Here is a 23139-nt window from a genome sequence, read left to right on the forward strand (position 1 = left end):
CATATTTAATCCACACATGCAAAGAAATCAAACTCTACTTGGCAAATAATTAAGTTGAAGTCATTGCAATCTTACAAATTTGATTCTATAACCAGTACCACCAGTGTGTTTTGCGACACTAAGATTAATGCAAAGGTTTTGCAAGAACTGAACCAGGTGAGATTATTTTGCAAGTGGCAGAATTGCATACTAAGTACTGATAGATTTCATCTGGATTCATGACTTTCCATATCTTTATGCACCTTCCTTTCTTCGTGTGTTCATTACTTTTACTCTGTCAGTCCATTTTGTTACACATAAATTAATTCATGAACATCTGTGGTTTGATTTCTTTACATGGATGGGTTGTAATCATCATCTGGTGAGAATTTCATGTCTGTAGAAATGTAATTTCAACAGACATGAAATTCCCATGAAAGTTCATTGAGACATACTGTATGTGATTTTGGGCTATATAAGAAATAAATGTTGTTGTTGTTATAAAGACATGTAAGGGGCACTGGCACACCACACCTGTCAGATGGTCACATGACAATGACTGTGATTTTAACTCATAGCAGAGTGCGGTAGGACAACAGTCACTGGGCCATGATTCATAATTACACTGCAGATATGTTCATGCTTTGTATACTGTATAGTGTTTACTGAAATTATCATGGACAATGACATCATATAAGAAAGTAAATCTATACCGATTCGGTGGTGTCTGCCAAGACATTACAATGGTGGAGGTGGATTTGATAAATCACAGTGGAGTGTAAATGATAGAAATAGCTCTTCAATAATCCAATTTAATAGCAACAGAGCAATGAATGGTATTTCATAAGAGTGCTCAGATCTGGACTTTCTCTGATGAGCAGTTTCTTTGCAAAAAACAAACACCTAAAGTATTCACTGCACTATGACCTCAGAATTAAATAAGAGTGTCCAACAACTATGTTAAATGTGAGACCAGTCCCTCCACCCACAAGCACTTTTCTCAAATTCCTCAAACTTCTCTATTCTCTACTGTATCACATGCATTTGCATGCTCTCGGTAGAGGGACTGATGAGTTTAATGTCATCTTTTTGCTCAATGTTTTTATCAATGCATGCATACAGACTTTAGTAATTTCACAATTACACCAAGACACTTAACTTGTGCCAAATGTTTAACAAATATGACAAAATGGTGATAGAATAGAATGATAAAATTATGGTAGAATGGTGGTAGACAGTGACCTTTGCTGCCACATCAAATGATCTGTTATGAAACTCCACTTGGTGATAAGATGCAGACAAACCAAAATGGACACACAGGTTATAGTAAATGACCTGGTTAATGTTTAGCTATTAATTCTGTTTGGAAATCAGATAATGAATCAGATAAGTTACACAACATCAGAATCAGAATTGGAATTAAGTGTGATGCCAAATACATTACACATGAAGAATTTGCTTTCGTGGATGTGCAAGAAGTAGACAATAAAAGTCAGACTATAATGTTTAAATATTAGAGAAAAAAATCAATATAGAAAGAGAATATATGTATATAGTGGATCAATCTGAAAACCAAACCATTTAAGAAGTTCAAAACACAGTTAAACTGTCCAATTTGAACAAAAGAAGAAGAGTATAAGAGGTATGGCTGCCCTACAAGGTGTGCAGAAAATGCAGAAATGTAGTGCTGGGTTTAAAAGCAGAGGTGGACAGCAAAGAAGTAAATGTAATTTGCTCCTGTGCTAAAGTATTTTTCCCCTTTATCTGTACAGGACACGAGGCGCTCTATAACTTCATAGCTACAGATCGCTGGGTTTGTAGGCATTTCATTCAATAGGTCTGAGATTTTAAAATATGACTGTCTTGTAATAAATACCCAACACTGCAGCGGTCAGTCAAACAAAACAGAACAGACACCTCCTGGTGGAGAAAATATACAGTACAGGCCAAAGTTTGGACCCCTTCTCATTCAATGTGTTTTCTTTATTTTCATGACCATTTTCATTGGTAGATTCTCACTTAAGGCATCAAAACTATGAATGAACACATGTGGAGTTAATATGTGGAGAAATAACTGTTTTATATTCTATATTCTGTTTTATATTTTATATTCTAAAACATGTTTTATATTCTAGTTTCTTTGCTCTGATTACTGCTTTGTACACTCTTGGCATTCTCTCGATGAGCTTCAAGAGGTCGTCACCTGAAATGGTTTTCCAACAGTCTTGAAGGAGTTCCCAGAGGTGTTTAGCACTTGTTGGCCCCTTTACCTTCACTCTGCGGTCCAGCTCACCCCAAACCATCCCGACTGTACTGTATATAAATTACAGCCTATAAAGCACATTTCAGTTTTGATTGAAAAGAAATATTTAAAAAGTGTCAACATATCATACATATATAATACATACACACACACACACACACACACACACAATATATGTATATATATATATTATGATTTACCTCTTCCGCCACAGTATGGATTAGGCGCACAGGCATCAACTCTTCATCAAGTTTACACACAAGACACTGTATAAAAATATTTAATTTAAAAACCAAGTAATTACAAATCTAAAACAAAACAAACGTATTCAATACTATACTATACTAGAAAGAAACAATGTAATATGAAAAATTCATTCAAGAATTTTAAAGACACTGCTGTACGGTCTGGGGGGGGGGGGGGGGGGGGGGGGAGATGACGTCACAAAGCGCGACAGCAACAAACCACGTGGAAGTCGCGCCTAAATGTGCGAAGGGAGCTGGTGTTCTGTAGGTTTAAATCTAATTTTCAAACTAAATAAAACGTTTCACTTCACCGCGACAGAGCTGTTCCTTCAAAGGAATGGCAACGGATCCAAAAAGACCGAAGGTTCGAGACCGATCGTGAATTAATTTTGATATTTTAGTTTGTGCTTATTCGTAATGTTAATAATAATAATAATATGTGCATTTTGTTTTACAATAGCTCCTTCTATTAAAAAATATTTCTGAACATCTGAAGTGCCGTTTCATGCCGTGATGTATAATTCACTGGCTGCGGATTTGTGTCCCAACAGCTTGGTGAAGTTTGCGGGAGCGATGCCCCGTTGGCAAACTTTTTATCCTGGTGCGAGCGCGTCGGATTGACCCTCAGTCCCAAGGTAAGGTCGTTCGGTGGTCGCTGGTCCAGGAGATCCATCATTGCGTTAAAGTTCGCGTCGCCACCTCGACCCGCAGGTTTATGTCAGCCGACGCGACACCGTGGCAGAGTATGGCATGCTGGCCAAGGAAGATATAGGAGAAGGCGAGGTGCTCTTCACCATACCCAGAGATGTTCTGCTCAGCCAAGATACCAGCAAGGTCAAATCTGTACTTGAACAGGGTACGCTCAGCGTGAATAGGAAATCATCTCCATAATCACACCAGGAACTGAGTTCAGATCATTGATGTTTGTCTCCTTTTCAGGTAAGACGTCTCTGGAGAATGCGTCTGGCTGGGTCTCCCTCCTCTTGGCTCTGATGTACGAGTACACGCGTCCCCACTCCCACTGGAGGCCATACCTGTCGCTCTGGCCTGATTTCAAAGCCCTGGACCATCCCATGTTCTGGTAAGGTTCCGATCCAGTCTCTCTCTTCACTCGATAGCGGCAGCTTTTGACTGATCTGTGATGGGTCTGATCAGGTCGAGGGAAGAGAGGGAGAGCCTCTTAAAGGGGACAGGAATCCCAGAAGCGGTGGAGACGGACCTCGCGAACCTCCAGACGGAGTACAGAGATGTCGTGTTGCCATTCATGCGCTTACATCCAGACCTGTGGGACCCAGAGCAGCACACACTTGACCTTTACAAAAGCCTGGTGGCCTTTATAATGGCTTACAGGTCAGACTTTCAAGATGCCCTTTGACCCCTCCAAGTTCCTGGGCGAATCAGAACCTATTCCAGAACCAAGCTTAACTTCTAAATGTAGTTTTCATTTTCAGTTTTCAGGAGCCTCTTGATGATGATGATGATGATGATGATGATGAAGAAGATAAGGTGCCCAACCCTCCGATGATGGTTCCAATGGCAGACATGCTAAACCACGTGTCTAATCACAATGCCAACTTGGAGTACATGCCAGTTAGTGTCACTGAAGCTAGAGAAAAGAAAACGGAACTCTGAACGAAGCTTAACCTCAACACATTTCTGGTGTCTTCAGGACTCTCTGAGAATGGTGGCGGTTCGTGACGTCAGGGCGGGGGAAGAGGTGTTCAACACCTATGGCCAGATGGCCAACTGGCAGCTCCTGCACATGTACGGCTTTGTAGAACCACATCAGACCAACAGCAATGACACGGCGGACGTTCAGACGTCCAGCATATATAAAGCGGCCGAGCAGCGTGAGCGTCACTTCCTGTGGATGTAGATGTCTGGCCAGAAACAGGGTAGAGTCTGGCTAAGTCTGTCTTTGGGCCTTCACACAGTGTTGCTGGATGAACCAGGACAGGGACTCTTGGTGGAGAAGTGGAAGCTGCTGTGTGAAATGGACATGGTTGGTGAAAAGGGCACTTTCATCTTTGGCAAAACCGGGTGTCTTACAGACACTGAGCTCTACACAACACTTAAGGTAAACAAAACCGATTCACCACAGGTTTTCGTAGCTCTGAACCTAGTGCAACTTATTTATCTGATGTGGTTAAACACGCCTTTTATTTGGTTATATATTGCTTCAGATTCTCTGCATGCAGCCGGAGTTGTTCGTGGAGTTCAAGGAAAATGAAGGCTGGGAGGAAGCTGAAGATGAGAATGAGGAGGAAAAAATAACCCGGTCCCTCTCTATTGAGGGTCTCCCAGCACTAGACTGCAGGTGGAAGCAGATTCTGCATGTTTCAGTGGGCTTCACGCTGGACTCTTATGGAGAGGATATACAGACTGACCGGAAGCTTCTGGGGGATGAAACTGCTCTGGCTAATCTGAGCAGCAGGGCGAGGAGAGCCCTCCATGTGAGGCATGGACAGAAGTGCATCCTGCAGAAGATCTGGCATCTGACGCAGCCTACAGGAGCAACCACACAGTCCCTCTCGGACCAATCTTAAGCAGACTATACAATGTGGTATTTTCCAGTTTAATAGAGTGCTGCTATTTCTGTGGGGATTTGATCACAGGATCTGTATTATGAAATGTGGTGTAAAGATTTAAACTTTAGAAGAGATTCTTCTCAATTGATGACAGTGCATCATATTAATAGAACGTCTGAGGCCTTGTCTTCTTGTGCAGAAGAATGATTGATAAATGCCTTTGAGATTCAGTGAAAGGGATTAAAAGGTAAACACTTGTTTAAAACAACTTGTGTAAAAAATTTAGCCTGAATTGAGTAAAATCAGAAGTACACAGCTTGCAGTTCAAGTGTTTAATGCAATAACTACAGAATGCATACATACAGGAAATAAGTAGCAACTAAAGGCAACTATAAAGTACTACAAAATACAACACACGGACCAATACATTTACAAAACATTCAAAATCCTTACAAAATGGGCTGTATTGGTCCTCCTTATGTTCAGCAATTTGGATCTTTGTACAAATGCAAGACTAAGTCACCAAATTGAATATTCCACAATTGTACAAGTGCCAGGGAGTAACCGGGGCTCCCAGTTTAAAATGATGCTACCTTTACCCCATTGCACCACTGCGCTCTGAAAACACACCCGTCCGGCCCTATCTGGAGAACTCTACACTGCCTGCTTTCCCCATTATACATAAACCAAACTTACTGCCCCACCCCCAAAATGGGCAGCTCCTTTTTCACTACCATAAAGCTTAAAAAAAAAAAAGAAAGAAAGAAAGAAAGAAAAATCCCGTGGCCAAGGGGAGGGGACAGCCCAACATGTCTGTGTGCATGCAGATGTGCGTTGCCATGAAAAATTAAGCATATTGGACACCTTGAGCTTATGCAAAAACTTCTCTTAAGAGTCCCTTTTAATATTTACAATGAAGCTTCAAAATTGAATAACTGTATGTCAAAAATGGGGGGGGATTAAAACAAAAACTTTCAATATACCAGAGTCAAAATAAACTCTTCAAAATCCAAAAAGAGAGTCCCAGTTAATCCAGTGCTGACAGTAATGGTGAGTGTGCAGGGTGGAGTGAGTTGGGGTAGTTCCTTCTGAACACAGGCGTCAGTCGTGGTGCTTAGCTGGCACCGGTGCCCTCCATCACCTGCTGTGCCTGCTTCTGCCCCATGCAGCACTGAGCCACAGACTGGAACAGCCTGCAGACAGAAAGCATGAAAGTACCGGTCAGAATCAGTTATGCCAAATATAATAGCAATGCGAGTGCAGTATGTCCGAGTTGAAGACTTACTTTTCAATCTCTGGTGCACAGTGCACAAAATCATGGCTCCAGAATTTGAAGGCAGGGTTCTTGATGAGCTCAATAAAAGTGATGAGCAAACCCCAAGGGTGTGGCCTGTTCACAATGAGCCTCTCCAGCAAGACCCTGTAAACCGGGTTTAGTGAGTTAAGACTAACAGGAAGTTCAGACAATACGCACAGATTGCACAAAGCGGACAGATCAGCGCCTTACCTTGTGATCTGCTCCTGAATAGCCTCAGTGTTGGCCTCAGCAAACAGGTAGAGCATGGTGCAGCTGAAGTAGTGTGTATGGCTGTTGGGGTAACGCAGCTGATTGGCTATCGCATTCAGGAACAGATAGCGGCCTGAAGGAAAATATAAAAATAAATAAATAAAACTAATTTTTTGGGGGGAAAAAACAGATTTGCAGTCATTTAGAATGTGACATTTTCACCTACCCTCAGTGTCCAAGTCCACAGCTAGGTTCTGGAAGATGTCCATATGAGCTGAGTGAGTGATCGTGCTCATCGAGGGTGTGCTGCCCTTGTTATGGATGTGAGCAATGGCCTGAGTACCAACATAAAGCACCAGGGCATTGATCAGCTGGATGTTGTAGCGATTGCCAGGCTCGTTGGACACCTGAAAAGTACAAAGAAAAGTGATTTCAGATCAGTCAACTGAGGCATACGGTTTTTGACATGGGGCAATAAAATGAAGCTTGGGATGAGCAAATATTTACAGCAATCTTGATTTGCATTGTTTTTGTAAATATTCCTAAACAAAACCACTACTACGCACCTGCAGATTGCTGCGCAGCTCTGACAAAAAGGTGACAGGTGAGCGAGTCTTCAGGTATGAATCCAGGTCCTTCTTAAACTGGGACGGCATCACTCCAGTGAAGTTGGTGAGGATGCGTGGAGCAATGTTAATTTCACTCAGCATGTCCACCTACCGAGGGGGAAGAGAAGGACCATTAAAATGCAAGATATAAGAATTGAGAGTAAATTTGGAACGTGTTGGAAGTGTACAACTGATTGTACCTTCAGGTTTGGAGTGAATGGGTCTGGAAGCCTCATGTTACGGGGGAAGGCACTCAGGATCAGGTTCCTCAGCTGGATGCAGTTGGGCGGGATGACGTCACAGAAGCCATAGTGATAATCACACAGGAACTCCGGGAAGTCATGGAGAAGGACCAGAAGCACACGCAGAGTGCCCTGAGAGAAGAGAAAAGATGAAGCGTGAATCTCACACACACACACACACACACACACACACACACACACACACACACACACACACACACACACACACAAATATGGCTTTCCATAACTAGTAAAAAAAAAAGAACATTGCTCTAAAGCCTACCTTGTAGAGAATTTGCATAGGTTTGGTGAGCTCAACATTCCTCAAGAAAGGTGCCAGGTACTTGAACAAGTCAATAAGCAGCTGGGCATACATGGGCCAACCCTGCAGAAGCAGAATGCCAAATTGAGAAAAATCAAGGTCTGAATTTTAAGTCTGACGTTTTTTACCTGTAGATAGACCTACCTTCTGTTGTGGGGTGTGTGCAAGCATTCTGGCAATGAAAATCCGGTGGGAGATGAGTTCCAACCAGGCATAGACAAACCCAGGTGCTTTTGTCGGTCTCAGGATGTGGAAGGTGTTGCTGAGACACAAAACAAGAGCAAAATGACTACCAAGGCAATCAGATACTACAAGACTGAATTAGCAGACTTAGAATTGGTGCTCACCAGAAGGCAGTGAGGGTCTGGAAGTTGATGGTCTCCAGCACATGTTCAGGGGCATTAAGCTCCAGAAGCAGCATGATGAAGATGCGGTGATAAGGCAACTGCTGGAACTCTGTCTGTCTCACATCATGGTCCTGGATCAAGACTCCAACAACAATACCAAGCACCTGTACAGTGGCAAAAAAACCCAAACATAAATATCATTTCACTAACACAATAATCGACCCCAGAAAAAGACCCACACTCTAGAATTGTCACCTTGTTAAGCAGGTTGATCTTGGTGACCGTGTTAGTGGCCTCCCCAGAGTGCTTGACTAACAAAGCAATAAGGCGCACAAAGGCGTCCAGGTTGTGGTAGCACTTGGCACGGATGATGGCAGCACTGGCTGCAGGGTTGTGCTGCTGTTCAGCCTGTGCCCGGTAGCTGATCTCTACACACATCTCGGTGCACAGGCGGAAGAAACGGGTGATCAGGTCATCAGTCTTCAGAATGCCCTGCTGGTGCATCTGGTGGAAAAATACAAAGCAATGACTTGATTTAACTGTTGCCTACAGATCTGCAAGAATGGAAGGTTATGCTCTCACACCTCTGTAAACATGTTTGTTGTCCTATAAGCAAATGTACATGGACAGAAAAACACTGGATTGGATCTCAAAGAGTACCAGGATAAAATTCAAAAGTTTAGACACACCTACTCATTTATGAGTTGCATTTTTTTACATTATAGAACAAGACTGAAGACACAGGACTGCAATTGTATAAATGTTCTTATACATTTATAAAAAAGAATTTGACTTTTTAATTACTCTTAAAGACAAAAGGCTGCAAAGATACTATCTGTGCTAGTTTTAAATGTTTTAATTGTAAACGGCCCTTCTTACGGGAATTGTGTACTTTGTTATACATTCATGTGTCAGATTTCAATGGTTTTGCATTCCAAAACTTTTCAACACCAGGAAAATTTGCTTTTGAAATTTGATTACTTTTCCAGGTTTTAATGACCATAAAAGCCTGGCCTATAAAAACCAAACACATGTTGTTAATGGCCATAATCTAGGAGAAATTAGAGTGTTGTCTAATTTCTTAAGGGGGGGCTGTTTTCATCTAAAGGTCCATAACCACCACAGAGTAGGTGCTTTTTTAAAGTGCTAGTTATATTCTGCAACAAATACTATTTAATTGTTAAATCTTAGAAAACCACCTTTCATTTTACTGGTGCCTAAGACCGTGACTGGAGCAGCCTTGAAAATGTGTACAAGCCATTACCTGGCCTACAAAAGCAGAGAAAGCCTTGGTGCTGTCCCGGCCCGCAGCTGCAGAGTGGTAAAGGTTGACCCATTCCCTCAGCAGGTACTCCGCTTTCTCTCTCAATCCTGGAGGATCATCGTACTCTGATGCCTGTGATATTCCAGAATGCATCATAAAGTTGGGTCCACCATGAGCACGGTCAATCATGGCCTCGTAGTTGGAACGGACCACGTCCATCAGCTGAGGAAGGCTACAAGAAATGCAAGACAACAATCCAGGTTAGAATAAAGATCTGCATCTTTACAGAGTACACTGACACAATTACTTCACTTTCTTTAAAAGAGCATGAAGTACACAAGCAAAACTTACAACGTAGGACAACACAGTAGTGCAATAGTGTATCCGCAATAAATTTGAGACTATGTGACTGAACTGAAATATCAATTTAGAGCAACAGCAATAAAGGATATTTAAAAGAGCAAGAGAGAAAGGGATGTGCATGGGGATATGTCTTGCCTCAGAGAACAAACTAATATGTCTGCTTACCCCTCTGGGGCATTGGCCCTGGCATGGGCACTGGTCCTCATCAGGATCTCAATGGTGTGGAATAGGTCTGCCTCAGTAATGTGACTCACGCTGCGTTCATCCACCAGAAGCAGCTTCACCAGCTGCATGGCAAAAGCCACGGCCATGTAGTGCAGCCCATTCTCCATTGACTAGACAGAGAAATTAATACAAAACCAGTTTATTCCCGCTGCAAAACACTGACACAGGAGGCTGCCATAGGAAGCACTTACCTGGGCCAAGTGCACATCATACTGCTGCATGTTCACCAAGTGATTCCTGATAAGCAGCTCAACAGCTTCCACATTGTACTTGTATTCATCACGGCATTCAATCAGGTATCTGTTGGAAGCAACAAAGGAGGATTACAAAGAAAATCATTCACTGCTGGGGGTTAGTCTGGGGGGGAAAGAAACCTGGTAATCTGTTTGTTGCACCACTGAGGTCCATATGCTCTGCCATCCTGAAGGGCTTTGAGCACCAGCAGATGACACTCTCTGTAGCGCAGGAGCAGGTCTGCATCAGCACCACTGGTGGCATCCAGCAGGCCTTCCACAGCCTGGAAACCACAGACAATTTAGACAATGACTTCACCTCAACAGCTACTAAAACAGGTCAGTGTTGTACTGAAGACTGACCTTCTGAAGCAGATTGAGGGCAGCCATTCCGTCACGGGAGTTACGAGCCATCACCACAGATTCCAAGAGGCTGCGCAGTGTCTGAGTCTGAGGGTTCATGGCCAGAGCTGGTGGTATGGCATGCAGGTGCTGTTCAAGGTCAGCAATGCATTTATCATAGATCTGAGCCACGTCATCTGTTGCCCAGGCCTGCTGCTGCAACACAAAAAGATTCAAGCACTTAAGCAACTTCATTTGTAGCAAGTAAACCAGTGTAGTTACTCTAGAAAGGTGGCACTCGCTACCTTCATTGGCTGGGCAAGGAACCCGGTAGGCTGAGACAAATCGTTGCTGGGCAAGAATCCGGGAACGTTACGGGCAAACTCTTCATAAACAGCCAGCTGTTTAGGGTCTACACCACCAACCTGAGGTAAAGCAGGAATCATCCACGTGGTCTCAAGACAGGCAGGAAAGAATGACAAAAGTTGTCAACAACATAACATAAAAAGCAATGGTGCGTCACCTTCAGGCGGATCTGCTCTGGCATGCGCTCTGCTTGATAAGTGAGGACTACTGGATCACAGTAACGTCTGCCCTCCTGACGGGCATGCTTCCTCAGCTCAAACTCCTAAGAAAAGAAAGACAAATTTACGTAAGCAAGAGATCATTCATGGTAAGCGTCCTAAGCATTTTTTGGAAACTGTTTTTGTCCGAAATTCCCAAATGTCAACAGCATATTGCAATATTTTAAACCAAAAGGCAAATTGTTCCATAGAGACTAAAACTGCACTGTCATTAGGCAGTCCCTCAAGTTTGTGATTCTGTGATCGTCAAATCCCATGAAAAACAGCAATTTAAAGCATATTTTCAATTCTATTGCGTATTTTTGAAAAAACAACAGCATATTGCTGCTGGTGGCAGTATTTCCCATACATGACAACGCTGCCGTCACTTTTATCAATAATGGGCATTTTCCCATTTTCGGTGACCAGGCGTCCCCTTTTTCCCCAACGTGTCCTCTTTTTGAGACCTGGAAATTGCATCCAGTCAGGGTTTTAGAATTGTAAGTTTTTAATACACTACATGTCTGTTCATTTCCACTCACGCAAGTAAGCATGGCAGCAAGGAGTGCAATTCACACAATATCTGACAGCCTGTCAATTTAGATCTTCTCTCACTCATTTGGTGTCCATTATGCCATAAGGACCATGCATGACTGCAAAGAGCACTTACATTAAATGTGAACATTACATTTAATGATTGGATGACTTCTGTGTGACAAGACATAACCGCAAGGGTCATAGGGGTTGATTTAATTGCTGCAACAAAAACTCTGGACGCAATGTGAAAGGGTGAATTATGAGAGCATAGCAGCACTCACTGTAGCCAATCTTTTATCCATCTCTGGGCCAGCTTTTTCCACTGCTGTCTTTTGGATAAAGCAGCAGGCCAGTTCACAGTTATCCTGAGCAATACGTGCAGCTGCTTCCTCAATCATCTCACGCTGCTGTGGGGTGGGAGCCTACAAAGACGACATAACTATATTAAAACCCAGAAAGGTATTCACCAAGTTGAATTGAATGGTGAAAGAACATACCCGGAGAACTGAAGCAAAGCTGTTTTTAAGGTTGGAAGCAATGCTCATGAGCAGAGGCTCTCTGCAGGTAATCATAGCCATGCCAGCTGTCAAGTTGCGCATCATGTGATGGGCAGCCACCCGCATACGCGACTCTTCAGAGTCCAGTGCAAAATCCTTCCTCACTATCTGCTCACAAGTAGTCATGGCGATCTTGATTGAGCGGTCCACAACAGGGTGCACCAGTTCTTGCACCGCACGCTCAATGGCCTGACGGACACATTGCTTCAGCTGTGGGTGGGTCTGCAGCAGAGGGACCTGAAACAGATGAACATCACTTTCAGACTTCGTGCAACTGTGCTAGCCAGGAAACTCAAGATATACTTAATGCGGTCTGAAACTGCTCTCATGGGCATTTTGCTCACACCACCTACTTACAGTCATGTTAATGTTGATGTGGGGAGCCAGGCCTGCCAGGGCATAGACATTGATGTCGTGGTAACTGAACTGAGGTGTAGGCGGGCCAGTGGCTGTGCAGGTGGTGGTTGTAGCAGGAGCGGAGGGAGCAGCTGCAGATGAAAAGACTGTTGATGGGGAGGGAAAAAAAAAAAAAATCCATGATCAGTCATTGTTCAAATATGTTTTTATATGGTGTATGTAAAAGATTATAGATGTTCTATTAATATTTCTATTAAACAATATTAGAAACTCAGAATCAAAAATTTGACCATGTTGTTAGGCAAGTTGTCTTATAATATATAAATATATACAAACGCCTCAAACCTACAAGCATCTGAATTAGTACACAAATGTTTACTATATACCTGGGGTAACTATAGGCAGCATTTCTTCGGGTGGCTTAGCTTCTTTCTTTGGTGCAGATAGCTGTTCTTCCAGATTCTTCAGCTTTTCTTTGTCTTTCAGCAGGTTGCCTGGCTTCAGGTCATTGATGTCCAATGACAGGTTCTTGCACAACACCTCAATCTCAAACTTTAGGTTAAGCTAGAAAAAAAAAATCTCTTTAAGATACATCTGCCTTAATATTAAATCAGTTCTTGGGAAAACTTTTTAAGAGTCGACTCAAACCTTTAAATCATGCTCCTGGTGCAGCTCTGCCAGTACATTCATGATGGCCATTGTCCAAGGGTTCAGGGGCCTGAAAACCTGTCAGAAAAAGAATAAGTCAACAAAAATAACACCCACATAAAACAAATGTTCACTCCTTTAGGGGAAGATGGGGCATTACCACGCTGCGCAGGCTGGATTCCAACACTTTGGCTACAAACGGGACAACATACAGCAGTTCCTGCTGGCCTTTCACATAGGCCTCCAACAAGAGAAATTTTAGCTCCAGATCCTGCACAAAGACAACAATCTCAGCTCACAGACCCTGTAAGCAATTCACACACACAAAAAAGAATGATTGACTTACCGTGTACAGGATAGGTTTGTTTTTTGCCAGTGTAATCATCCCAAGCCAATGGCCTAAATTCTTCAATAATGAACGATCAGAAAAGTTAGCAGCTGCCTTGTCAGAGGTAAGGAGGACCTGTAACATATGAAACAGAAAAAAAGTAAGAAGCAGTAAGGGGAAGAAAAAAAGGTCAAAGCTATTATTTAAAGTGCAGTTCACAAACCTTAATGTTCCTGTATGTCTCATTGAGGACCATTTTAACAAACTCAGGGTTCTTCAGTGTGTCCAGGAAGTTAGAGTATAGGCTGTGGAAGTTTGGCTCAATGCTGACACGTTTCATGACCAGGTACTGGGAGACCCAAGGCATGAACTCCTCTTTCACAGTCTCCTTCAGTTCCTCAACCTGTAAAAAAGGTTCAGGAACACAAAATATTACCAAGTGCTTTGCCAAATGCACTTGCCATATGAGCACTGAGAATGAGACAAACCTTCTGTGACATGTTTGACTGAGACAGATTATTAAAGATGAAGGCAATCTTTTCTTGCACATTCTCAGGTGGTTCCACAATCCTCTCAGTTTGGTCAGTTGCCACCAGCAGAGTATCAATGTTGGTTGTGTTTATAGAGGGCTAAGAAAGAAGCAAAATGGATTATAAATACAGGCAAAAAAATAAAAACTAAAAACCATTGTAAGCCCAACAACTTGCACTCACTGGTACATCCTTCTTGAAGTTGACCACTGTGGGCCGAGCGATGGTAGTGGCTTTGGCAGCAGTCGTGGGGGTAGTAGCAGTTGTGACAAGTGTGCTGGCTTGTCCAGGCTGAGGAGCTTTGGGGGGCTGGGACTGGGCCTGAGCCTGTGCCAACGCCAGACTGCCTGGGGTGGTGATGGATCCCTGCATCTTCACCGGAGGGTCTCGTGACTGCTGTCCATACTCAATATACTGTACGCACAACACAGAAAACATCCAGAGCGAGATTTATTTATCTCTGCCAAGTATTCATTTATTTAGGAACCCGTGTACAGATGCAAACACAATCTAAAAGGTGGAATACAAGAAACCTGTATACCTCTTGTAAATGGTGAGGGAACTGAAGGAAGTGGTTTATGGAAGCTAGGTGCTGACAATACTGTGGATAATCCTTCAATCTAGAGAAAAAGTAAAACATTAATTAAAAACAGACATTTCAAATAATAAACATTTTAAATGTTCTGTATAAGAAACACACCAACCTGTTCTTAAATCTATCTAGTGCAGCGATCCCAAAATAATACATTTTAGATCCATAGGGTTTCCTTAAGGCCTCAAGGACATATCGTAGGGCCAGACCTAGAGCCATGTATGTGACTAGACCCTTCTCAATGATGCCCCCAAACAGACATGCTGTGATGTGAAGTTCTTTGTCAGGGTACTGAGGAAAGAAGCGGTACTCCTCAAACAGGTTCCGCAGCATGCAGTTGAACACCTCGCGCTCTCGCTTTATGTTGGAATCCTTAAACCTCTGCAGCATCTCCAGCACCTGTAGTCAATCATATGGCACTGTGATAAGCAAATGGCAAGCAATTGCTTTAAAACAATTGACACTTTCCACAATGATCAACTAGCATACAATCACTTTGTTACACATTTACACACTGTAAACCTAAAAAATAATAATAATAAATCTGCAAATTAAATCACCAACCTCATCCACAGACATGGTAGGATGTGGGGGGTGATTATAGATGCGCTGGAAGTAGCTGTTGGCCTCATCATCAATCTCCTTACTAAAGTGCTGGTTTGCCTCAGGCCACACCTGTGACAGGTCAGCTGAAAAGAGCAAGAGATTAGGTCACATTGGTATTTATAGCAGATACTGGCAAATACAGACTGCTTGTAAGATAAGCATTTATTAAGGCATAATAACAGTAATAATAATCTGGGGTGCAACCTAAGTATAAACACATAAGATCATAATACCTCATAAGATCAAATATGCTGTTGTAAAGGAAAATGTTCAAGTACACAGATAAGTCTACTTATTTCCTAAAGCAAATCATTAGATATTTTAGCAAGGGTTTAGAAAAGTTTATCTTTTCTTATGTGCAATGTGTACATCCACTCTAAACACACACATATATATATATGTATATATGTGTGTGTGTGTGTGTGTGTGTGTGTATATATATATATATATAGTTAAAAAAAAATCTATACACACACACATATAGTTACATATTTTTTTAAGTTTACATATATATTTTCTAATGCACTCATTCATATTTAGTTTTTTCATAATGTATTGTTGGTATAGCTATTTATTTCTGACACTCTTCTACTGTCCATTTTCTGCTATGACAATGCAAATTTCCCACATTAGGGTCTAAAAAAATATAAAAATTTTAAAACAGTAAAAGGTCATGCCACTGGATAGATTACTAAACATGTTAACTGGTAGCTACACACACTTTTATGACATAAGGAGTAGAAGACTGACCTGTATTTCCTCTTCTCCCAATTTAACAATCTGTTTATATACTCTACTAAAAACGCACATGAGAGCTGCGCCCTCACGCACAGACCTGATGGAACCATGCAGTATTATGTGCTGCTACCAAAAGCAACCAAAAAAGGGGTTGGTACTAAGAGGAAATACAGCTGAGGTGCCTGGCACTCAGATCAGTCCCACTACTACCACTTACAGGACTGCATCTTACTCTGCTGAAAAGTCTGTGCGTTCAGACCAGGTGTGCTCATCTTCCTAGTCCCAAATGGATCACTGCTGACTGCAGGCATTCCCAGACCAGTTCCAATTCCAGTCAAGCTGCTAGTGCCCAACGTACCTGTACAAGAACAACACACCCAACCAACCTAAATTTAGTGAGTCACAATTAAATGAACAAAATAAAACCGATGTATTCTTCTGTACCCTATCTAGGCTGCACAGAATTCTTGACATTAGATTGAGCTACCACAGTACTCCAGAACAATCATCCTGGATTCCACATCTTCATGGGCCTTCTAGCCCTGCACGTGTCAAAATTAAACATACCAGAAATCTGTGCTGACAAGGGACTGGTTCCAAAAGATGCACTGGTGTTCTGGTTCAGCAGAGGGGGGAAGGCTTTGGCTGGAGACTGTGGGTTGCTGAAAGCAGGTCCCAGTGGATTAGGAAAGCCTTGTATGCTCTGTGTGTGGGAGGTGGCAGACGTCCCAAGGTTCAAGGAGCTCATCATGTCCATCTACAATGAGTAGAGAGGAAAAGAGAACAAGTGAGCAAACTTTCAAAATAGAAAAAAAATTATATACATATTTTTTGTACATTACGTGAACAAAGACAATGAAATTCTCACCCTGTGTGTATAAAACATCATAAAAGCAAAAAATACAAATCAAGAAAATATTCCACCTGCACTGGTGATATGGCATCTAGGCTGCTGGTACTTGGAGCACGTCCTTTAGGCATGACCCCAGGAGGTGGCTGGCGGGGTTTGTTCAGCGCATTACCACAGTTAGCTGCCATTGTCAAGATTGTCTCAGAGACCTCTTGAGAAACACTCCTGTCGAGGAAGAAAAATGATAAAATAAACAATTACCATGCAAAATCAAATGAGTGGTGCGTAACTAAGTGTGGTTAGTGGCAGAGACTCACCCAGCACATGACTGCAGGCAGGCCAGCATTGTTGCCAGTGTTTCAGGTGGAAGCTGAGCACTTTTAGGCTGATCCTTCTCTGGAGCAATACTACCCATGATTGAGGGGCAGCGTCTCTTAAGAAAAGTTACACATGCCTGGATGAAGGCCTCCTACAGCCCAAACAAAAAATAACAAGTCATTATATTAACGGTCAATGAAAAGGACAAATTCCAAAATATTATCTAATCACACTAACCCCATGCTCTCTGATTTTGTCAGTCAGCCATTTGTCAAGCTTGAGGTATTCACGGCGAGAGGCAAGTGCAGCAAGGTCAATTACGAAGGCAAATGGAGTACCATTTAGCAGCATTGATAATGACTAGAGGGGGGAAATTATTTCAGTTTCGGAATAGACATGGTTTCAATTCTGTTCAAGAACATGACAAGTAACATCAGAAGTACCTTCAAGTCCTGAGCAACATCCAGGATGCGTGAGAGCTTGGCCTGGTCGTACTGCTCCCCTCTCATGTACCACTCTGCCATTGAGTGCATGATCAACTGACGGATGGAGGGAGACTGGCCCTGAAAGAGACAAAACTATTTGTTGGCACCAGTCTTCTATTACATAAAACCCTATTAAAGCAAAACAACTCAGCAACACATTAGCTGGCATACCTGTCCATGCCAGGCATAGTGCAAAATGATGGCCGAGTTGGGGTGGTTGCCCAGGAAGATGGGCATGAGAGTGGAGATGAGCTCGTGCCGCAGGGTGTGCCAGGATGTGGTGATCTGGAGCAGGGCCAGCACTAGCATGTCTGGGCAATGCTTGATGGGAAAGCTGAAAAGCTGCTTCACCTGGTCATACTGACCCACTTCTGACAGCCGCAACAAACTCTCTACCAAGTCCAGACTCTTCCTGTATGATCAGGGAACAAGACAAACAATCACAAAAGTGATTTTGTCCTAACAAGTGCATCAGAAAAAGCTTCTCTTGATTTTAGGCTGGACTGCTATTGTAATCATACACACCATGTGGCTATCTCACGATTATCATCCTCAGGGGGAGCTTTAAGGATATCAATGGCCACTGTGTGACACGGGAAATCAGCAAAACAGAAGATTTCTGGATTCATTAAGGAGTGCTGAATGAACGACAGCTGAAAAACAAAAGTGAGGCTTATTAATGATTCTGACAAGACCGAAAAGTAGTATCTCTGCATAGAACTATGGTCCGGTAAGAGTAATCACCTGCCCTTCTGCATGCTTCCAAGATCTGTAGATGAGGTCTACAGGGAAACCCTCCATGCCCAGACCCCTCTGAATCCCATACACCACCATCTGAAGTCCCTTGCTGTCCCGGATCATAAAGCCAGGGTGATCCAGCTCATAAGTCACCTCTTTGAAATTCAGATTTGGGTTCTATAAAATCAAAACATAAGCAACTATGAATAATGTGTTCATCTGAAATATGGGACAACAAAAGGCAAAAAGAAGACATTCATGCAAAGAATCACTTACAACTTCTTTAACAACATCAATCAGAACTTCAACATTCCATGTGTGAGCCTGAGTTCCATCACTTTTGTCCTTCCCATCGCTCCAGATCCCACTTCCTGGAGCTGTTATGGACTGAACCAAAAACACATCTACATGAAAATATCCATGCCTATATAAAAACACCACATACAAGTTTCTTTCTGGGTTTGTATAAAATGATTCTGCCCGTTGTACTCCCTCCCTCACCTGTAATGGGATTCCATCAGACAGGCCTGAGTGGGTGCGTGCCATCATCCCCAGCACCCTGGCCACCTGGCTAGCTGTGACTTCACGTACCCCATACTGCAGGATTATGTTCCGGCACTCATCAAGACTGAGGATAAAGAATAAAAACTATAAGATGTTTGTGCACATAGATTCAGTGGGGAAACCCCTGCATCCACAATGTGGGAAGTACAGATTCAGAAGGTCTTTCGTTCCATCAGCTTTCATACTCTACAACAAAGTCCCTGCAGCTGACCACACATGCATAGACAACACAGACTAACACACACATCCAATACACCACAGGGTTCTTCTGTATGTGTATGTCCACTCTGTACATAAATTTGATGGGTACGTTCATATAACATACATAGATTTCAGATTATTGTATAATGTATTTTAATACTGCACCGTTTTATACTATGGTTTTTACTTCTGCTGCTCTTCTACTGTCCACTTTCTGCCATGACAAATTTCCCACTTGTGGGACTAATAAAGAATCATCTTATCTTAGAAATCTTACTATGAGCCATTTTACACAAAAACCTCTCTCATGCTCAAGCAGGTTCTTATTCAAACAAGAAAAAAAAAAAACAAGTTTTTAAAAAATATGTTTTTGTTTACCTTATGTTTATGTTTACCTTAACCTTTGTTTACCTGAGCAAGACACTTAACCCTAAGTTGCTCCAGGGAGACTGTCCCTGTAAATACTGATTGTAAGTCGCTCTGGATAAGGGCGTCTGGTAAATGCTGTAAATGTAAATGTACCTTGCACAAAACCCATATCCAAGTTCTTGCATAAAGTCAGCAAGCGAACTCTCCATCATGGTCTTAGCTAACTCTCCAGAATCAGGTAAGATCCTATCCATGAGAATGTCCCGTTTTTCAGGGTACAAAAGTGGTGCGAGCACCACAGGACAGCGCTCCTGCGGGAAATCTGAAAAAGGCACAAGAGAACCAGTTAACATGACCATGCTAATTCTAGAAACAGAAACGCTGACTAGTAGCTTCCACTATCTCAGAATAAGAATACCTTCAGCTATCTAAACCAATTAACATTTTATTAGGCAAAAACAAGCACCTCTGCACAGTGTTTTGAGGAACGCGTCAATCTGCTCTTGTCCAACTCCGCTGGATCCCTTTTGTCCAAACAGAAGATGGGAAAGGAGCAGATGCAGAACCTCTATGGCAATATCCTGGAAGCCACCTTCCTGGTTTCCTCCGAGATCTGCGTCCACGTATGAGCGAAGGAGATCAGGGAGCTTCTGCTTCACAAATTGAGCAGCTGCAATATAAGAAATGGTAACCAGTCATTTCAACTTTGTGTGTGGGGAGAGGGGAAGAAAAAAAGTTCTATCTGGACATTAACATTGACAACTACAGACACAGAACAGCTTACCAAAGCCTCTGAGGTCCGAGTTGCAGGAGTTTAGAAGAGCAATGCCAAAAATCACCTGAAATCACAAACAATAGAACCATAAGTAATATTCAACATCTTTTAATGAAAACGTATTTGACTTAAATTAATGACTTACCTCCTGAACTTTGTTTAGTTTGAGGACTTTACTCAGCTGAGTAAACAAATGGGGTGATGGCTTCAAACTCTATTTGGGAAAGAGTGCAAAAACAATAATTACAACTTTTTGCTTATGTGTTGCTCAGGACATGGACAGTTTTACAAGACTAACAGAAGCACCTTTTTGAGAATGCAACAAACCTTCTGATAGTGTAAAGGATTGTCAATGGCGTAGCAGAGAGTGGAAATAAAATTTGGCTTTGTGATGAGCGACACACACTCCTGAATCAGAAACTGTGTCTGATAGAGGGGAGAAAAAAAAAAGGATTAAATTCAGATAAATGCACGCAATTTTATTAACTGCCAAATGACAGAGCTGCCAAAAAATGTATCCCCAATATTGCAAGCATTTTATAAATGGACTGGTATTTGATTTCATGAAAAATGAAGATTACCTGATGAAAGTCTTTACCGCTGCTTTTACCATCGCCACTGAAATCCACATGGGAGAAGAGACAGCGTAATAAATGCCTGTCTGCCTCAGGGCCGTGACGATTCACAATCTGCAGAAAACAAAATGAAGCAAATGATAACCAGGAACTGATCCTAACCACAGAAACCCAGAAAACGAAAAAAAAAAACAAAAAAAAAAAAAACAAACTTACATGCTGTATTTCTTGCTGGCTGGCTCTATAGTTTTTCTTAGTTAAATTGTCCACCAGGTAGCTGATTTGAGACAAAGCCAGCGAGAGCGAGTCAAGATTCATTGCTGGTCGGGGCGGAAGCAGGCGGCCGAGCCCGGCGCAAAATCACCATTATTCCCCTTTAGTCACTTCAGGGATAGGTTACTTCTGCTTCCCCCCCAGGTGTGAAAATAAGTTGTTCCAAATGTACTGATCCTCTCGTCTGATCTTGATGTAGTCGGGTCCCTCAGTTCAACTGAAAAAGTGGCATCTGAAACACAAGGATTACACTGCATTCACTTCATAAACCAACTGCACTTCTTTTAAGGAATTACGTATACTCTACAATAAAGGACAAAAGTAGGAGAGTAAAATCTGCCACCAAGAACAAAATGGCCATGTTACTTTAAAAACTTTGGCGAAAATTTCCAATGTCAAACGTCTCAGTAAACTCGACAGTATTACATTTACACGGAAGCCATATTTACTAGGCCCCAAGGCCTTAAGACGTTTCACAATGTTGGTATAAAACGAATAAAAACCAAATGATCCGTAACTCTATACCTCCTGAAATGGCGTGTGCGCGACAATTTCTCGCGACTACACCATAGATGCGTACGCGTTAGATAAGAGTTCGCCAGCTAGAAGCTAAATGGGTTAATCTTCAGTCAAGATAACAAATACGCGGGCGCTACAGAGAAGTAAACACAGACACACACTCAGAAATTGCGTTGTGGAACATGAAAGTTGTGTCGAAGTCGACAAACACGCGACTGACTGTCGAGTTGGCTAACTGGTTGACGACAGAGAGCAGGCTGACATTTGGGAATAAACGGATAAATCTGGAACACTAGCACGGGTCGATCACACCGACAACTGCGCTTTGCTAAGCGTGTGTCCAACAAACGGGATTAAAAGAGCGCAACGCGGACGAAAACCGCGGTTACCGGGTCGGCAGAAAGTAGTAAAACTTCAGCCGGGTGGCTGGCCAAACGCCGCTCGCCACGGCTAACGAAGCTGCTTAAAATGTGGCAGTCGGGATTACCCGCGAGCAGAGTCAGTTCGAGGCGATTGCGACAAAAACCGAGCGCGGGGCGAGACGTGTGTGGGAAAAACGTCCACTGTCCATGTCTACTGTAATGTTTAACAAATGTGCGACATTAGCTCGGCCAATTGGCTAGCAATTATGTTCATTAATAACTGGCAAAACGATCGGCAATGACTGAAACGCAGCAGTTTCACCCGTTAAAGGACTACACTTAACCTTTTAGACGCATTAATCTTACTAATAAGATGCCCGACGAGATCACTAATTCATCCAACATTAACCGATTAGCCAACTTGTAGCAGCGCCTCACATCGGCTACCATTAGCTTAGCGCGATAGAGCTACATACACACAGATAAGCATTACCGTAAATGCGCTTGCTACGGATTTCGTTGGTCACTGCGAACGGGAGGCGTTATTGCGAAGTAAAGACAAACCATAAAGTAAAGACTACAAATTGTCAGCCCACAAAATGTGTTTAACGGGTCACCCTGCTGAAAGGACAGCCGTAACCCACCCTGAACAACTTCCAGAACGAATAAACGCCAGCTGAAGCGCACCTCGACCGAGCGATAGCTAGCTAGCTACCTAGCAATACCACAGAACACAACAATAAAAACTGTGCGCTTTAAGAACTTCACAGACGACAAATGTACGCCCGACGAGATCTTTACCTCGCTCCCGCGAATCATTTGCTTTTGACCATTTTCCTTGTGTTTTTTCTAATGTTAACACGGCAGAAAAGGGATGTTAAAAAAAGAGGTCGCTTTCTTCCCCAGCTCAGTTTGATTTCTCAAAAATAAAATGGCGACTGTCACGGCGCGCGCGCGCGCGCGCTCCCCGCGCGGCCCTTCTTGAGCTCGACCCCGAGCGGAGGGGGGAGGGGGGTGCGCGCGCCCGCGTCCGCCATCTATCGGGACAGGAGTCGCACAGTATTTCTTGTTTTTTTTTTTTTAAATCTCTTTGTTTCAGTCCTCGCTGCGGCGAACGATTTGATAATGTATTTATGCACCGATCATCTGTGGATTCGCAAGTCTTGTTAGTCCCACTAACAAGACA

At 42.7% G+C, this 23139-nt stretch overlaps 2 protein-coding genes across 6 annotated transcripts; one reads left to right on the plus strand and one right to left on the minus strand.

The window, feature by feature from the left end:
- The first annotated feature begins 2702 nt into the window (after positions 1–2702).
- On the plus strand, positions 2703–5283 carry setd6 (SET domain containing 6, protein lysine methyltransferase). 2 transcript variants are annotated; one of them, XM_028958862.1, is made up of 9 exons: positions 2703–2851; positions 3039–3122; positions 3199–3343; positions 3427–3568; positions 3643–3837; positions 3939–4077; positions 4157–4337; positions 4422–4564; positions 4671–5283. In XM_028958862.1, the coding sequence occupies exons 1-9, from the start codon at positions 2825–2827 to the stop codon at positions 5031–5033; spliced, it is 1419 nt and encodes a 472-aa protein (XP_028814695.1). In that variant the 5' UTR covers positions 2703–2824; the 3' UTR covers positions 5034–5283. The 2 variants fall into 2 exon arrangements, with proteins under 2 accessions (XP_028814695.1, XP_028814697.1); XM_028958864.1 differs by having other exon boundaries at positions 2824–2851; positions 3174–3343.
- Positions 5284–5332: 49 nt separating this feature from the next.
- On the minus strand, positions 5333–22893 carry cnot1 (CCR4-NOT transcription complex, subunit 1). Of its 4 annotated transcripts, none has more exons than XM_028958859.1 (49): positions 22755–22893; positions 21016–21304; positions 20806–20913; positions 20552–20650; positions 20370–20438; positions 20234–20288; positions 19916–20119; positions 19603–19771; positions 18817–18943; positions 18592–18702; positions 18322–18492; positions 18103–18230; positions 17749–17989; positions 17536–17655; positions 17330–17452; positions 17092–17243; positions 16849–16999; positions 16492–16681; positions 16157–16282; positions 15145–15269; positions 14693–14979; positions 14530–14608; positions 14172–14402; positions 13947–14087; positions 13682–13861; positions 13477–13593; positions 13291–13401; positions 13131–13208; positions 12869–13046; positions 12483–12628; positions 12066–12362; positions 11850–11990; positions 10992–11096; positions 10774–10893; positions 10490–10684; positions 10268–10410; positions 10085–10193; positions 9834–10003; positions 9306–9537; positions 8297–8545; positions 8042–8205; positions 7839–7956; positions 7656–7757; positions 7331–7504; positions 7089–7238; positions 6749–6929; positions 6523–6655; positions 6301–6435; positions 5333–6208 (listed from the first exon to the last, which is right to left on the minus strand). In XM_028958859.1, exons 2-49 carry the CDS (start codon positions 21115–21117, stop codon positions 6130–6132), a joined length of 7116 nt encoding a protein of 2371 aa, XP_028814692.1. In that variant the 5' UTR covers positions 21118–21304; positions 22755–22893; the 3' UTR covers positions 5333–6129. The 4 variants fall into 4 exon arrangements, with proteins under 4 accessions (XP_028814692.1, XP_028814691.1, XP_028814690.1 ...); XM_028958858.1 differs by having other exon boundaries at positions 14172–14411; XM_028958857.1 differs by having other exon boundaries at positions 16142–16282.
- Positions 22894–23139: the final 246 nt, after the last annotated feature.

Source organism: Denticeps clupeoides, chromosome 17 (genome assembly GCF_900700375.1).
Source record: "Denticeps clupeoides chromosome 17, fDenClu1.1, whole genome shotgun sequence".
NCBI lineage: Eukaryota > Metazoa > Chordata > Actinopteri > Clupeiformes > Denticipitidae > Denticeps > Denticeps clupeoides.

Coding starts and splice junctions, on each gene's coding strand:
- setd6 (XM_028958862.1), top strand. CDS start 2,825: ATGGCAACGGATCCAAAAAGACCGAAG. Junction 3,123..3,198: donor GATTGACCCTCAGTCCCAAG/GTAAGGTCGTTC, acceptor CTCGACCCGCAG/GTTTATGTCAGCCGACGCGA. Junction 4,338..4,421: donor ATATAAAGCGGCCGAGCAGC/GTGAGCGTCACT, acceptor GCCTTCACACAG/TGTTGCTGGATGAACCAGGA.
- cnot1 (XM_028958856.1), bottom strand. CDS start 21,117: ATGAATCTTGACTCGCTCTCGCTGGCTTTGTCTCAAATCAGCTACCTG. Junction 18,493..18,591: donor TTGATGTTGTTAAAGAAGTT/GTAAGTGATTCT, acceptor TTGATTTTATAG/AACCCAAATCTGAATTTCAA. Junction 13,402..13,476: donor ACAAACCTATCCTGTACACG/GTAAGTCAATCA, acceptor GTCTTTGTGCAG/GATCTGGAGCTAAAATTTCT.